Source organism: Trichoderma evansii (genome assembly GCF_050947405.1).
Source record: "Trichoderma evansii strain SZMC 28006 chromosome Unknown GGI43scaffold_5, whole genome shotgun sequence".
NCBI lineage: Eukaryota > Fungi > Ascomycota > Sordariomycetes > Hypocreales > Hypocreaceae > Trichoderma > Trichoderma evansii.
This window is the reverse complement of record NW_028145201.1, coordinates 553,708-569,519: the sequence shown is the minus strand read 5'-3', so window position 1 is coordinate 569,519 and position 15,812 is coordinate 553,708. Positions and strand designations below refer to the sequence as shown.

Here is a 15,812-nt window from a genome sequence, read left to right as displayed (position 1 = left end):
CATCTCGTGGACTTCCTCCTTGCGCTGTCGAACAGCGCCTTGTCGTCCAAGACCAAGATTCGCCTGTCTCTGTCGGTTTTCCTTGACGAAGCTAAACTCGAGCTGGATCTGTCCAGCGGGCTCAAGGTTGAACCATCCGTCAACGGGACCGGTAACGACCTGCGGCTGAGGGCCCGGATCGCCAAACGGCGCACCTCCTTGACCCTGGCCGCCGCCGGGAGTTTGGGGTGCTCCTCCAAAAGAGCCAGAAGTTGGGCTCATTGGGAATTGAGAACCAGGTCCAGAGCTGCCCATTCTGTCAGCAGACACCCAGCCGGAGCTGTTCATCTCGGCCTCGATCCTCTTGCGACGCATCTCCTCGACAATATCCGATATCCGGACCCACAGCATGGCGATGGGCATGGGGTGCTCGGTGGGCTTGTCGTAGATGGTAAGTTCAATCTCGTTGGCCTTGTCAACATCAATGTTGTGATATTCAGCTTCCCAACGGTCATTTCTCGACGTCCTCGTTCGGGCCATTACAGTGTCCTCGACCTTAACGGCAACGAAAGTTTCTGGGCCTCGAGCAAATCTCCCGGTAGTAGCGTGATCCACGTCCTTGATGGCCACGACACGGATGGAAAGTTGACCGCTTAGGGGCTTGCGGAGGTTGGGAGTGTTGATGGAGTCGTCTGGTGGTAAACTAGTTAGCACGAGGAAACTTGGGTAGAAGGCTCATGAAGTTTCATGTAACAAATGGGCGAAGAATGTGATTATCGCTCTTTGTCATGCGTTACTTACCATCTTGGGCGTCGCTAGAGTCCATGTCAACATGCAGTTCCTCGTATCTCTTCAATGCCTGCTTCAAGAGAAGAATCTTCTGCTTGCTTTCAACTCTACGAGCAGCGGCATCGGCTTTGCTCTTTCGGTCACCCTCCATGCCATAAAGCTGAACCATTTTCTCAACGCCCTTGAGATATTGCTCTTCGACGTTGAGCTTAAACTGGATCTGCGACAGCATGTGCTGGATTCGAGGGCCAAGGTAAGGGGTATCATATTTGATCAAGTCTATGAGCGGGGGAATCAGGTTAGCAAGAGGTTGCTATCTTGTAGGCATGAGGGGAAGATCCAGATGAGGAGAACGCCGGACAGGGGGGCTAAGAGCGAAGGCGGTGGGCTTCATCACGGTAGACATACCTAGCTTGGTGAAGTTGGGACGAGTTTTGGAGGCTGCTCCAGGGCCAGGAGCACCAAACTGGGGATTTGGCGGCTGCAAATCGCTGGGAGGGCCATCTCGACTCGTCGAGCCGTAGCCTTGGTCTCCAAAAGACGACGAGTCCTTTGGCGGCGGAGCAGGAGGGCCATCGTCGCCGCCCAAAGACATGCCCTCGACGCCCTGGCCGACCCTTCGCATCTGGATGTCTCGCAGCTTCTCCTCAAAGAACTGCAGGTTTCGGCGGCCATCGCGCATCTGGGAGTCGAGTCGGGAGCGGACGGCCTCGTTGTTGGTCTGTGAACGCATGGCATTGGCGGCGTTGATCAGAGCCTTCTCCCGCTCAATCTTCTTGGTGATGTTCTGGATTGCCTCGTCCTCATTCATGGTGCCGGTGGTGGGAGCGCGTTGCGTACGCGCAAGACGGTCTTTTGAGTGGTGGAGGTGAGGAGGAGGGAAGGGTTGAAGAAGCCGAAGCTAGATGAGGGGAGGTGAGGAGACGAGCAGAGCTGGCGGAGAGAGAAAAAAACAAGCGGCTCCACGAGTAACGGCTCCACGAGCGTGGCCAGAGAGGCGGGCGATAAGAAGCTGCTGGCGATGCCCGGGAGGCAAAAGGCTGGGGGCGTCTCTGGCGGTGGGAAGAGGGGAGTGCAATAAAATAATAAGAGCCTGTCCGTAGCCAAGAGGTGGTGTTTTGGGGTTGGTGGATGTCGTCAGTGATGGGGGGGGGAGAGTCGCTAGGCCTGTGGCGGGGTTTATTGTTGAATATCGGGTGTTTTGCAGACAAGTAATACAGGCGCTGTAGGTTTAGGGGGCACACGCCCACACTAGCACTAAAGCGCGGCCGTCTCCAGGGCTCTAAAGCCCAGCTCCGATCCTCCAGAGCCAGCCACATGCCACCTGCCACCCACACAGCATCGATGCTGTTAGTACTTTTGCTTTTTTTACGTAGGGATGCGATGCAGTCACAGCGTGGGGTGAGTAGATTTTCAGGATTTGCTGCCGGGATCGTCGTGCAGCTTCTGGGGACTAGGCTAGTGTCCTCCGAGGTCTGTTGATACTGGTGCCTAGTCGGTATGCTACGGGGTATTACTGCATGAATTACGGGAGCTGGAGATGCTGTCAACAGATAAACACCGCTGCAACAGCTTTTAGGCTGGCAGATGGTTAGTAAGAACCTGCCCGTCTTAATCTCACAAGCTTTTGTAGATACGGAGCTCTTGCTCAGTGCTCAATAAGCAGTGAGTCGGAGTTTATGCGTGATTCCACATCATGGATCGTCAGGCGGTGACATCTGCCGCCATATGGACCTACCCTGTATAAGAAACAGGGAGCTGCAATTTCTCTTTATACGAGATTGTTCTGGACGATTCTACAGCAGCTGTAGCCAAGACAGCGAAATTTGTATTCTTTACGTTTCTGATTGGTTGCTAAGCAAATGTTTGGTACTGGGTGGCCTGTTTATACCGTTGTCCAACACCGTATTCGGCTTCATGAGATGATGCTAAACTACATGTACATATACGCAACTCGAAACCATGCCCTGCTCATCAATCTTTACTAATAGATATCACACGGCTATTAAATCCATACGGATGAAAGCCATTCAATACTCGTATTACCTGTATCAATATTAACAGATGGCCAAGTCGGCATCCCATCCTATCCCATCTTCCCAAAGAAGACAACATCTCGTATAAACACGTGCAGCATAAACCACCCACATTCCACACTCACCCATTCCATCTTTCCCCGTGGCTCCCGTCAATAACCCTTACATTCTCCCTCGAACCCAGCCCTAATCAACAGCCGAGACGGGGAGCAAGGGAATCTCGGCTCGTGAGAGACAATAAAGCTTGACTCAAAAGTTTATTTACCCGCTACAACCTCCGGGCCATCGCAAGCAACCAACAAGCAGGCTCCAAACCGGTGGGGGTTGCATTAGACGAGGCCTTTTCCTGTGCGACTGGTTAGCAAGAGCAAGCCTCCTCGGCTCCAGTACCGAATGAAAAGTCCTAGCTTCACATCTTGCCTCGATACTTTGAACAGGTAGCAAAGTCCTAGATCGTAGGGACCCTCCCTTGCAAGGTTGCTAGGGCATGGTTGTACCGGCTGGCTGGAGTGACGTTGCTCCATGGGCCTGTGTGTTTTTTACTTGCTACCTTGTTAATATTAGTGGATTCATTTGATTCAACGCGAGATCCGGAGATCAAGAAATGTGGCTGTGGCTGGAGAATGGCTGTGGCAAGCTCGGGCTTGGTTATGCCGTCGGTGAGCGTAATGAGCATCATCTTTCAAAATAGATGTGGCATTGATGTAGTCTCTGCCACCGCCACCTCCTGAGGCTTGGACAAGCTTCAACTTATGGGTGAAAGAATGAAATGGCTTTGTTGAAATGGTGAACACAGTAAACACAGTGAAACAAAACAAAGTCTAGAAGAGCTCCTCAGGGTCTCAATAGCATTAGACAAAACTCCCCAATCTGAATCATATGTAATATACATAAACTAACTAAAAAAGTAATAATTGTTCTGCCCCGGCATTTTCATTCATCGTGTTATATGCGTCTAATGTTTCTCCTTGTATATCCCTCAAGGTCCAATATGGTACTGTTTAGCTAGTGTCTATATTACATCATAGTCGAATCGTTACAATACATACACGCACGTCTATGTCGCCCTCTCATCAAATCATTTTCGTCCAAACAGCGCGCCCATGCTCCAAGTGATCGCTATGCCAGTGATGAGGCCCTCCAGAACCAGGGCCGATGCGTCTCGCATGCGCAGTTCCAGAGGGCGCACGCTAATCAGGTCCTCGAACCCGGCCTTCCACACCTCGGGGTCGGTGATGAGGGCCTTCCATTGTAAAAAGAGTTGCTTGCATTCTTCAAAGTTGCGGATCCAGGCACCGGAGATGGCAAAGCGCCAAGCCTCCTTGATGCGTTCCACGTTGAAGAGCCTTTCAGCGTCCCGGTCTGGGGTCCTGGCGGCCACGGTGGCGGCGGCCTCGGCCATGACATGTAGGTCAGCCTTGATGAGGGCCATCTCGGCCTGGACCTTTTCTAGGACTCGCTCTTCTTCGGCTACGACGCCCTTGATGAGTCTCTTTCTCCTCCAGGGCTCGGCAACGAATTGGAAGACGACAAAGAGGACAAAATTCATGCCCATCAGGCCCCAGGTGCCCCACGTTGAGGCCCTGCGGATCCGGTCGCTCCAAATCTGCTCTTCATGATACCGTTTCAGAATGCCAGCATTGAGCCTCTGACTGAGCTTCTGCTCGTCTGATTCGGCCTCGGTCAGGTTTTCCTGTGCTGAGACGACCTCGCCCTCTAGGACGTGGTCTGTGCGGTATAATTCTGTGAAGCGTTCTAGATCCAATGGTGTCCATGTGTCCTTGCGGGCGAGCAGCGTAGTCACCTCCCTCTGGGTCGACGCTCGCTTGTTATTCGATGTCTTGTATGCTAGTCTTGCTGACCGGACTCGGGCTTGGGCCGAGGCCAAATCACGCTCCATCTGCTCGTTGTCCATCTTGATGGTTTCGATGCTTGTGTATCCGGTGATCTCGTTGAGCTTCTGCGAGGCATTGAGAATCCTTGACTGCATATTATCCATGACATCGCTAAACTTTTTATTCAAGGCACTTCTTCGTTCCTCTGATATGGATGGCAGCTCCAGCCAGCTCGGCTTGGTCCACGAAGCGGCCGGCTCGGCATTCTCACTTTTCGCAGCGGTTGAGGCCGGCTCGTCGACCTTGGGTTCGGCGACTTTGGGTTCGGATTGAGGCGGGCTGACGGGATTCTCAGCATTGTCTGATGGCGGCTTGGAGGAATAGAAGCGTGCAGGATAGGCAATGGCCTGGATCTGGCATCGGACGCAGGCCGTCGAGGGCCATCGGGCTGCGGCTGTGATGCCGCCGCTTTTCGGTGCTGGCCGCGGCCTCACAGCGGCGAGCTCCAGCCCTATCCTGCCATGCCTCCAGACTGCGCGGCCAAAGGGCTGCATCTCTGCCAGCGCAGGGCCAGACAGCCTCTGCACTGCGGGCGGATGCTGTTGTCAAGGGCCTGAACCGCCGGGCCTGTGCAAAGCGAGCAGCAGCGTCTCGGGGGCTGCGTTTTGCGATGTCGAGGCACAATGGCTACAGTAGATCCAGGTTGTCTCAGCTTGGCCCTGTTTCGTTTGGCACCCGAAGCCGTTGGTCACCTGTAGAGGGAAAAAATAAGCCGGGTCACGCCAGTAGTGCCAATTGACAGCAAAGCCGCCAGCTAGCAAGTGTGAGCGATAATGTACCCGAACCTCCACATTTTTTCACAAAAAAAGAGAGGAAAAAAAGAGCTTCCCCGTCGGTTGAGCCCGGGTCATTGGGCCGATCTCGACGGCATCTTAGTCTCCAGCTACGAGGATTTTTCTAGACGTAGACCGCCTTTGCCAAAATTCGCGCGCTGGCAGAGAGCGGTGCCCGCATCGCATCAGAGCGGCTTAGTGAATACAACATGCGGGTGCCAAAAGTACGGCCGAGGATACTTATATTGGGAGTCACATAGATGTACAATTTGATATAAACATTGACACCATACAGCAATTGGATCTAATTTTACACTTTGCCTCCAATTCTCTGCGAGGCTTGCTGTGGCTGACTTTAGAAAAGTCGACGCTTCATTGTCCTCGGCAAAACGAGACACCACCGCAGTCCAGATTCCAGTCTAACAGCCGCTGAGGCGCCGGTTCTAGTGCTGTGGCGGGGCATGCCGGCCCCTGTTCCCAGGCCGCTGTGGCGGGGCATCTCAGCGAGGTGAAGCCGCCAACGAAAGCGCTTGGGTGACGACACGCCGGTTTCTGGCTCCCTGATCGGCGCCGTGCCAGGCCAGGAGGGATTTTACTCAATGCTTGGCGATTGCGAATCTTTTCCCAATTCAATTCGTGTAATTGGCTACTATTTTCTTCTTTTCCATTCTATCTAAATCTTTAATTAATTAACATTTGGGCATCCAGCCATCTTTTTCATAAGCACTTCTCATTTCGTCTCGTTATCTTATCGCAGTCCCTGGATATTCGGCCTCTCCGTTGTCGCAACTGGATCTTGATCGCCATCGACTTTTGCCCCTCCATCAATCTGCCCCTCCAACAATCTTAATCTTTTTTTTTCCTCGCCCATCTCGAAGAGATACTTTTTTTTTTTTGATACCCTTCAACGCTCAGCGTAACATTTTCAACAGCAACTTCAGTCAAGATGGGATCCGTCGCAAACGACACACCGGCCATGGCCACCAACCCCAAGTTCATCTTCTTCACCGACTTCGACGGCACCATCACCACCGCCGATTCCAATGACTACATGACCGACAACCTGGGCTACGGCGCCGAGAAGCGCAAGCAGGGCAACGCCGACACGCTCTACGGCAGAGTCAACTTCCGCGACTCGTTCCGCGACATGCTGGACAGCATCACCACGCCCTTTGACGAGTGCATCGATATCCTGCTGCAGAACATCAAGCTCGACCCTGGCTTCAGGGATTTCTACAACTGGGCGCAGGACAACAATGTGCCGATTGTGATTCTCAGCGGAGGCATGGAGCCCGTCATCAGGGCGCTGCTGGACAAGCTGCTGGGCAAGGGTTGGGATATCCAGATTGTCAGCAACTTTGTTCGAGCCCGAGAGGGTAAGAGCCTCAACGACAAGGGCGGCTGGGAGATTATCTTCCGCGACGACAGGTAAGCCTTTACACTCTCCGTTACTTTTTCTCTTGATCTTGGCGCACTAACACAACTGCGCAGCATCCACGGCCATGACAAGTCGATTGAGATCCGAAAATACTCTAGCCTTCCCAACAGACCAACCATGTTCTACGCTGGTGACGGTGTCTCAGATCTTTCTGCCGCCAAGGAGACGGATCTGCTATTCGCAAAGGCCGGAAAGGGTAAGCAAGCTCGCTACCCTTGATGTTCTCTTATTGTAATGCTGACTTGATGTGTGCAACAGACCTGGTTACTTGGTGCGAAAACGAAAAGGTCCCCTTTGTTACATTCAACGACTGGACAAGCATCACACAAACAGTCAAGGATATTGCTGCTGGCAAGACTACTGCCCAAGAAGAGGCCAAGGGTCGCATTTAATTTACGATTTACATGACTATGATACACAAAAAGGGGATTATTAGAGACTCACTTGAATAATTGTGGTAAAGAGGCGGGTTAATGGATAATGATAGATCTTGAGACAGTTATTGGGTACCCTCTGGAGAGGTATAGATTTATCTCGAGATATAAAGGCAAAGGGCTGGCTTAGATTCTCTATAGATGCAAAACGGATAGACGAACAAAGCACATTAGACGATTTTTTCTCTTTTCGATTCACGCTATACTTTTCCTTTTCCTATAAATAAAACCAGACCACTAACGCCATTTATATATGATTTTCCCACGCAAATATCCAATAACTCATCAATCACTGCTTCTTCTTCGAATCTGCCGGAATGCCATACCAGCACAACAACATTACCACAAACAACGCAATGACAATCGGGTGAAGCACCCAGGTGCCAACAGCCTGAGCCAACAAACCCGTCACAAACGGCCATACCGCACCGCCCAAGCTGCCAAAAGCACTAATGGCACCCATCCCGCTCAGTGTATCACGATGAGACAAGCCTCTCATGAAAACCGCCGCCGCGCAGGGATAGATAGGCCCCAGGAGCAGTCCAACAATGGATACAGCAACGGCATCTCCCACAACATTGGGCACAAACCATACCAGGAGCTGGAAGGCAATTGCTCCGACGACGAGGCCATACACAAAGACCTTTTCGCCGATTCGCTGGGCCGGGGCTGAAAGGAAGAAGCGGCCGAGCGTGATGCCAGCCCAGAAACCGGCCGAAACGTAACCCACGGATGATGGATCTCCTCCACGAGAGTTGATCAAGAAGGAAATCACCCAGCCAGAGATGGACACTTCGGCACCCTGGTAGGCGAAGATGAAGGTCGACCCGAGAAGGACAATGCGAAGCTTCACAGCAGCAAACATGCCCAAAAAGGTCGAGTTATCAGGTCTCGCTTCCCTCTCCCTCGCCGCCGGACTCTGTTCCTTCTCAAACCCCCAAAACGCCCACAGACCCAGTGCCATTGTCAAGAACGACATGCCCAACGTCAAAGTATAATAATGATTCCACGCCGTATGCGCAACCGTCACCAGCGCCGTGGCAATCAGCGGGCCCGAAGTGCCGCCAATGCCATAACTTCCGTGCAGGAATCCCAGCATGAGCGTGCTGTTCTGCAGGCTGCCGCAAAAGATGTTGCCCATGGCGACGTTGACGGCGATACCGAAGCCGACGAAGAAGAAGGCCGCGACGTCGACGCCAAAGGGCGCGGCGGCGACGATGGGGATGTAGGCGCATGCCATGAGCATCTGGCCGAGGCCGATGAGCTTTGCGCGACCAAGTTTGGCGCGCAGGGAGTCGAGGGCGAAGGCGGCGAAGACGAAGCCGAGGGCTTGGCCGACGAAGATGAGGGAGACGACGGCGTAGCCAATGTCATAGTGTCTGAGAATGTTAGTTTTTTGATCTTTTTCACTGAAGTGTATACTATTGGTGTAAGTGAAAAGAAAGAATAGAGACTCACTTCTCCATATACGGAATCAAAGCACCAGCAGCGCTGTCACTCAACGCATTTCCGAAATTCGACAGGCAAACAGACAGCAATCGGAACCGATTCATGTGCGGTTCCCAAACGCTGGGCACAACTTCTGCGGCCTCGATCTCGAGCACAGGACTGGCCGGGCGGCTTCTCTCAAGATCCGTATCGAGCAATACATCTTCTGTCCGGGGAGTGACTACACCGCCAGAAGCATAGCTATCATCTCGGGGCAGCGATGGCCTTCTCTCGTTGGAGGGTTCTTCTTGGCCTTGGTAAGAGTATGTTCTTTGGTAGGCCTTTTCTGGTGCTGTGAGTGGTCTGAGGGGTGGTCTAGACGGCTCGGTTGGAGAGGGCTGGGATTCAATCTCCACAAGGTTACGCAGGAGGATTGCGTCCATTGTGGGAGAATAGACGTTGTCAATACAAAGTTAATTCGCCAATTGGTAGCAGCAAATTTCAGAGTCAAGTTTTAACTACAAGCGTAACGATACTGTTGAATGAATCATGAATCCAAAGATGAAAGAGAAGACCTGCTTGAATTTTTATATGAGATTCAGGACAGCTCGGCAAAGCTCCGCTACGCTCCATCCCGCCCAGGAACCTAAACATTCCCGTTACCCAAGGCCCAATTTTCCAGGTCTCGTGGACCGATAAGCTTGGACTAGTGGAATATCCAGTTCCGGCTGATGAATAATTAACCATATTGGCATTCGGGAAATGGTGCTTTAATAAGAGAAAAGGTAGAATATGCGGGTCGAGACGATATCGGCTCGTGCCCTCCGTGAGCCGGATCGGCCATGTGAGAGGTTGCTGCTTGTTTAGCCCGCTGAGATCCTAGTATAGAAATTCTCCGCCGACCACTTCCCCACCAAAATGTCCCCGGTGTAGGAGGACGGCTTACACGGGTGGCTTGAGTCTCTAGTTGTGGTGGGTGTGCGTGATCTGGACGAGATTGGCGGTTCACCTGCAGCCATGTTCGGCTGAGCTGTTAGCTCTATCAGCTGGTGAGTCAAGGATTGATAAACGCCAAAATGCCAATTACGCAATAAAAGCCAATCCTGTGAGCAAAAAGGCAGGTTTGCCCGGTATTTCTCCCATTGGGGCGATTAAAAGGATTTCGTATTGAGTAGGTAATTGTCTCTGCCAGCTTATATGGACCCTGAAATCGGTCTCGCCCAATAGGGAAATTCCGCGGCGGATAAAGATGCCCCAAATCCAAAGCGCCCAAAATTTTTGTCCTTATCGCGGGAATCTGCTGTCTTATCGTACATGTTGCCCCTCCATCCCAGCCCCGGTTTATTTCCATCCACCAAATCTAGAAACAATTTTTGATATCAGAGCTGTCAGCTGCCAGCAAGAGATTAGGAAAAAGATCCGCCGAATCGAATTGCAGCCGCCATGGGTAAACCGAAGCGCAACGTCCTCGCCGCCGCGCAAGAGGCGCTTTCTCCACCGGTCGAATTAGAGCCTACTCAGGTCATTGTGCGTGTGGTGAAGCCCGAAGGAAACAACCTGTATACCTGCGAGATGCCAAACAAGAAGCCCGTGGTTCTCGAGCTCGCCCAGCGATTCCGCAACACCATCTGGATCAAGCGCGGCGGATATGTCTTGGCCGAGGGTTATCCCGTGGGAACTCAGGATAGCAGAGCAATTGGAGAAATTATAAATGTCGTACGTGACGAGAAGCTATGGCGAAAGCAGGCGTACTGGTATGAGATGAACTTTTCTATTTCGATATTATACAATGTATTAATGAGATATTCTAGGCCGAAAGAGTTTACCAAAGTAGTCGAGGAATTCAGCGACGAGGAGAGTGATTCCAACGTCGGAAAAATGCCGCCCAGCGACGACGAAGAGGAAGAAGAAGAAGAGTGAATTAGCACGTCTATTGCGACAAACCACGATTACAACTGCTTTGGCTTTGCTGTTCCTTTGGGTTTGTACAAAGTTGGGCTCGTTTTAGAACCAACAAACGCCATGGCAACCGTAATGGCCAAAACACTCACGGCGACGCTTGAACTGAGAGGGGTGCTGGGGAAAACATTCCACGCCCACTCCTGCGCCAACCACAGCGGCACCACGACCAAGAGGTTTGGGCAGGCTGTCCACAAGAGAAAAGGAGTTGTCCATGCCAAATACGCATAAAACTGGTAATGCAGAGACCTGGCAAACAGCAGACCAATCACATTGGCCGACAGGATGGTAGTAAGGACATATCTGGGCGTGACGACGTTGTTGGAGATTTTGGCCTCTTCCTTCTCCGTAAAGGGCGACTGGAATTGGACGACGTAGGTTATGATTCTAAGGAGAGTTTGTTCTTGGAGCTTCAACCACCGAGCCACGATGAAGACTAGGAGGGTGATGACATGGAATGATAGTAGGGTGATGGAGAAGCCCCGGCTGAGGAACGTCTCCTCGCCCATCATGCGCCAATTGACTGTCCATTCAAACTTGAACTGTCTTGATAGCTCGAAAGCTCGGCCTAGATAGCCGGCCCAATTTGTCGTGAGGAATGGAATAGCAAGAACGATTTGAACCTGTGCCATTAGCCATACCAAGCGTAGTGCTCCTTTGAATCCACGGCCGAGGAATAGGATGATGATTACAGCTGGTAGGACAAGGAGTAGTGACATCTTGACTCCCAGACCGAGAGTGTATGCAAGAGCACCGAGAGTCCAAGCCCTGTTCTGGAAACTGTAGATACAGAGCCATAAGAAGAGGGCAGCAAAACAGTCGTTGAAGCATCTCAGAACGAAAACGCTGTGTAGACGTTTTGACAGAATCAAGAGTGGAAAGATGTAGGGTGGAACCTGTACCGCTTGTGTTAGTGAATTGTATCTTTTCATCATGAATTAAAACTCACCTTGGCCTTCCAGTAGCTCAACATGACCACGCCCAGCGTAGCCATATACAAGACCGCAAACAGCTGCTGCGCCAGAAAGATGTCCGTTCCCTTGTTAGTCAGATGATACAACCCTGTATAAATATACACATGAGCAGCCGGATACACCAACGGCCCTGTACCGCCCTCCATCTTGGGATAATCTCGCTCTCCATTGACAAACTGCGTGACTTGCTCCATGTACGCTGTCCAGTCAATCTCAGTATCTAAGATTCCAGTGTCAGCAATAAACAAAAAAAAAAAAAAATGATGACATTTCCTTTTGTAGTTCATTCTTCTTTTCTACAGTGGATCGCATAGAGATTTGACTAACATGGTACTTTCCAGATAACAAGCCCGCAAAGCACAGCATCTGCGAGAAAGAGTCCCAGGGGGATGAGTTTCGACAGCGCACTCCGGCCGTTGGCCACGTCGGATGCGAATTTGATGAGAGAAGCCATGGTTGGCAGGCAAGCTTGAAGCCCTCTGTTTACCGAATAAATGAGTGTTCAAGGTAACCTCTGTAAATTTTTACTTGGCCCCTCGGCGATCGTGACGCATATCGTAGAGTTTTCTCTCTTAAAGACACGTGAAAGCGCCCTTGTTGTGTTTTAACCTGGCGCCATGTGCAACGTGTGAAAAAGTTGGGTGTGAAGCAAGGCCCCGGAAATTGCATAGACCCGCTTATCTGCCTCAAGGACCGCCTTATACCTTCAGTATCATGGAATGCGGCATGAGACATCACCTCAACATAATACTTGTTAAAATGGGATAGTAAAGTAAGAATAGAGACATTTAAATATCGGGTAATAAACTAAACAACTCAGCAATTCAAAATGCCTTCAGCCCTTCCTCTTAATTCTTCCTCTTCTGAATCTCTTCCACCAACTCCACAACCCTCTCAGCACATCCATACGATCCCTGATATCCCCAGCCGGCATGTCCATAGTTATGCACAATACTCGTCCCGTCGCTCAAAGGCTCCTCTTCAATCCTCACTCCTCCCTTTCTATAAGGCCGCAACCCAACGCCATGTCTAATAATGCTCAGTCCCTCAACGCCTTTCCCGCCTGTCAACTCAGGCGCAACCTGCACAGCCCTCTTCATAATTCGAATCGCAATATTCGGATCCGGCGTAGACTCCCAGTTACCCATATCGTATGTTCCTCCCAAAATGGTCCCTCCACCAGCAGCACGCTGCATGATGTAAGCCATTTCCGCCTCGCCGTCATCAGTCCCCGAAGTGGCAACCATAGGAGTGCATTCGTTCCGCACGACAACTACCTGGCCGCGAGCAGGAATCATAGCCTTATCCTCTACACCACCGAGTTTGAAAGATCCCAGGGCAGTGGCGTTGATGATAATGTTCGGCGGTTGGCCTGTGTGGCTTAGCACCCTTGCATCCCAAATATCCGACAAGACAGCTCTCTTGAAGACGACGCCGTTCTTGACACACTGGCCAACAAGCCATGGTAGATAAATAGCCGTGTTAATGCAAACGCTTGTGAATTCGCATCCCGAATCGTGGTCTGGAATGACTTCCTCTTGGCTCAGCTCGCGATAATCCGGAAGCACTGACTTGAACCAGGGATTCGCGTGGAATAGCGGATCAGAAGGATGAAAGCCTGGCGCTATCTCATCTATCTGCCTTCTATAAACACGAGCTTCTATAACGTGAAACAGGAAACAAGTCAGAAATAAGTTATCAAAAGAGAGAAGGGTTAGAAAGACAGGGCGTCAATACTCTGGAAGTGAATTCCAGCTTCGGGAACCTCTTCCGTCAAACGCTTCAACTCTGGCCAAGTGCGGCGTTCCCATCTGCTATTCTCATCGTCGGCCATTCTATTAAACGTTTAGTCGAGTTATGTCCGAGTAAACAAAAAGTATTGAGAAGATGTGAGCTGGACGCACGGTAACACATTGGCTCCAGCCCAAGGAGAGGCATATTCAATGTCATAGTCGCCGGGCATGTGCTTCGCGACCACAGTAATCTTATTGGCCGTGTTTCTCGAAAGTAGGAGCGCCGAAGTGAGGCCACTCACGCCAGCTCTATAAGAAACATATTGTTTGTTAATAAATATGCACAAGGTGGCAGTTGAATGACTTGAGAGTTGATGTATAATCTCACCCTGCAACGACAATTACATTCGCCGCCATAATTAAAGAATCACACAATGAATAGTATAATGTTGATTTGATTTATATCATATCTGAGCAACAAAAAGCTTTAATATCTCGAAACCCTCATGGTAGATATATTTTCTTGTATTCCCCATACAGAGGCAAGGTAGAGTAGTAGTCTGAGCGATTGCGGAGCCGGCGTGACTACGGCCGTTGTCTCCCCGCACTCGTCGAGCCATCGACATGTTTCAATTATTTTAGTCAATATTAGCAATCTGCACAAACTAGAATGTAAATTTTACGTCAAAAATTTGGAGCATTTGGAGCATTTGGCTCCTGGTTTTGTTAGGTCGTGGTAGTGGGAATGAAGCTTCTCTACAAAGTGCATCCGATTTTTGCGTGTAAGTGGACAGCGAATGGTTGCCGTCGATGCAAACGTGGTTTTAGCGGATGCTACTCCTCTTCGTTCTGAGTTCCTTTTTATGGAAAATATTGATAAGAATAGATGAAACAATAAATAAGCAACAGGATGAAAATTCCTACCGCCGTCGGAATTCTAGGTTCAGCCCAACAAATCCTTCCAGCCGTTCCGAGAAGAAGGATTGATCCTGGATCCTTGCATCCCGGGGCACTCTTCCAGATTGCCGCCCTGATGCTAGAACAGATATGGAGAGTCCTTTGATTAGTGAGCTTATTCCGTTTGCAAGCTGTTATCGGGCACCAGCATCTCGACGCAGCAAGATGGAGTTTGTTGCTGAGGGCAGCAGTGACTTCCAGTGTTACAGCCAACCAATTCACGGATCGATGACGCTGTCATGGCAATTAATTTCAACATCCAATTCTGATTGATGGCTTTGCCTTCAATTTGAGGGAATAGCCATTTGCTCAACAGTGCAGCTTATTAACTACTAGTGACATCGTCGATACGGCAAGCACAGATACTTTGTGGCCTCCATTGGGTCTGCTGGGTCGTTGATCCTCTCACTGGTGGCCAACAAAGATAACTTCATAACAGGGAGGTGTAGGACGAAGCCCCTTCAAGAAATCAGATCGTTTCACGAAGCTGTTACACACTCATTATACGCACATGCGCCAATTACATTTGCGGCACACGACGTCCGTTGAAGCAGTCACAAAGCCGATACAGGCTGACACCCCCTTCCGGAATAGAACAGAATTTCCTCTTGGGATTTGAGATTGCCATCATGGAAACAAGATGAAGGAAAAAAGGGGGCAATACTTAACAGATGGTGAATCACCCACGGCTTCTTCCCGTCTCCCGCGTGCTGCAAGACGGGCCTTAGCCTGGCCGGATGGTTGATGTGGCGTCGTCGAGACACAGTTGAGATTAAGTCTGGCCCTAATAAAAAGTCCCATCCCGTCCACGTGGTCATCTATCATCCGCTGAGAAGGTTGCAAGATAGAAATTTTCTTCTCTCCCTGCAAGCCGGGTAGGGAGCATGCAGATTGAATGCTACTCGCCTGAAATTCCCGTATTGTTTGCTGTTCACATCCATGCTTATTAGCGCCAAGGGTGCCCAAAAAAGGCGAGGGACATCGCATCACCGACGCTTGTGCAACGTACTCGTACTTGCGGCAAGTTGCGATAATAACAAATGACAATGGGATGCAGCCGTGTTGGGATGCGGAGGAGAAGTACCTCCATGTACTTTGCGTCTGCATGTGTACCGCTACCACGAGCGTTTGTTGGCCACCTTTGGGGCTAAGCAAATCTCCCGCCTGGACGTTTAACTGGTTACACGACGTTGGGATGACGGGGGCAATTGCATTTACGGCCATTTTGTGGTGGCACTGGCCATCTTCCCGAGCTGCCGCAGCATACAGTAGTCGCAGTAGTATATGAAATCTCGGCCTGGCGACTCAAGGATTGGAGGAGAGCAGCTTGGTTAGGTTGCTTGCATGCTGCTTATCCAAAGCAGGCAAGTAGTGGCTTGCGAAAGCTGCACTCATAGGATAGCTCATAGGATAGCTC

The 15,812-nt window shown here is 50.8% G+C and overlaps 5 protein-coding genes across 5 annotated transcripts; 2 read left to right on the top strand and 3 right to left on the bottom strand.

The window, feature by feature from the left end:
- Window positions 1-3,682: 3,682 nt before the first annotated feature.
- On the bottom strand, window positions 3,683-5,332 carry GGI43DRAFT_309605 (Mdm33 family-domain-containing protein). The gene has a single exon (XM_083201670.1). The coding sequence runs from the start codon at window positions 5,191-5,193 to the stop codon at window positions 3,883-3,885; it is 1,311 nt and encodes a 436-aa protein (XP_083062580.1). The 5' UTR covers window positions 5,194-5,332; the 3' UTR covers window positions 3,683-3,882.
- A 788-nt stretch (window positions 5,333-6,120) lies between these two features.
- GGI43DRAFT_309643 (HAD-like domain-containing protein) lies at window positions 6,121-7,547 on the top strand. The gene is made up of 3 exons (XM_083201673.1): window positions 6,121-6,900; window positions 6,964-7,106; window positions 7,169-7,547. Exons 1-3 carry the CDS (start codon window positions 6,419-6,421, stop codon window positions 7,300-7,302), a joined length of 759 nt encoding a protein of 252 aa, XP_083062579.1. The 5' UTR covers window positions 6,121-6,418; the 3' UTR covers window positions 7,303-7,547.
- A 1-nt stretch (window position 7,548) lies between these two features.
- On the bottom strand, window positions 7,549-9,425 carry GGI43DRAFT_309623 (major facilitator superfamily domain-containing protein). Its single transcript, XM_083201671.1, has 2 exons — window positions 8,803-9,425; window positions 7,549-8,723 (listed from the first exon to the last, which is right to left on the bottom strand). Exons 1-2 carry the CDS (start codon window positions 9,213-9,215, stop codon window positions 7,634-7,636), a joined length of 1,503 nt encoding a protein of 500 aa, XP_083062578.1. The 5' UTR covers window positions 9,216-9,425; the 3' UTR covers window positions 7,549-7,633.
- Window positions 9,426-9,715: 290 nt separating this feature from the next.
- Window positions 9,716-10,707, top strand: GGI43DRAFT_309724 (uncharacterized protein). Its single transcript, XM_083201674.1, has 2 exons — window positions 9,716-10,526; window positions 10,584-10,707. Exons 1-2 carry the CDS (start codon window positions 10,216-10,218, stop codon window positions 10,690-10,692), a joined length of 420 nt encoding a protein of 139 aa, XP_083062577.1. The 5' UTR covers window positions 9,716-10,215; the 3' UTR covers window positions 10,693-10,707.
- Window positions 10,708-10,721: 14 nt separating this feature from the next.
- GGI43DRAFT_421520 (dolichyl-P-Man:Man(5)GlcNAc(2)-PP-dolichol alpha-1,3-mannosyltransferase) lies at window positions 10,722-13,855 on the bottom strand (the record flags this gene model as incomplete). The annotated part of the gene is made up of 8 exons (XM_083207967.1): window positions 10,722-11,627; window positions 11,681-11,925; window positions 12,033-12,173; window positions 12,315-12,402; window positions 12,698-13,365; window positions 13,443-13,540; window positions 13,610-13,747; window positions 13,827-13,855. 8 exons carry the CDS (start codon window positions 13,853-13,855, stop codon window positions 10,722-10,724), a joined length of 2,313 nt encoding a protein of 770 aa, XP_083062576.1.
- Between the last annotated feature and the right edge of the window lie 1,957 nt (window positions 13,856-15,812).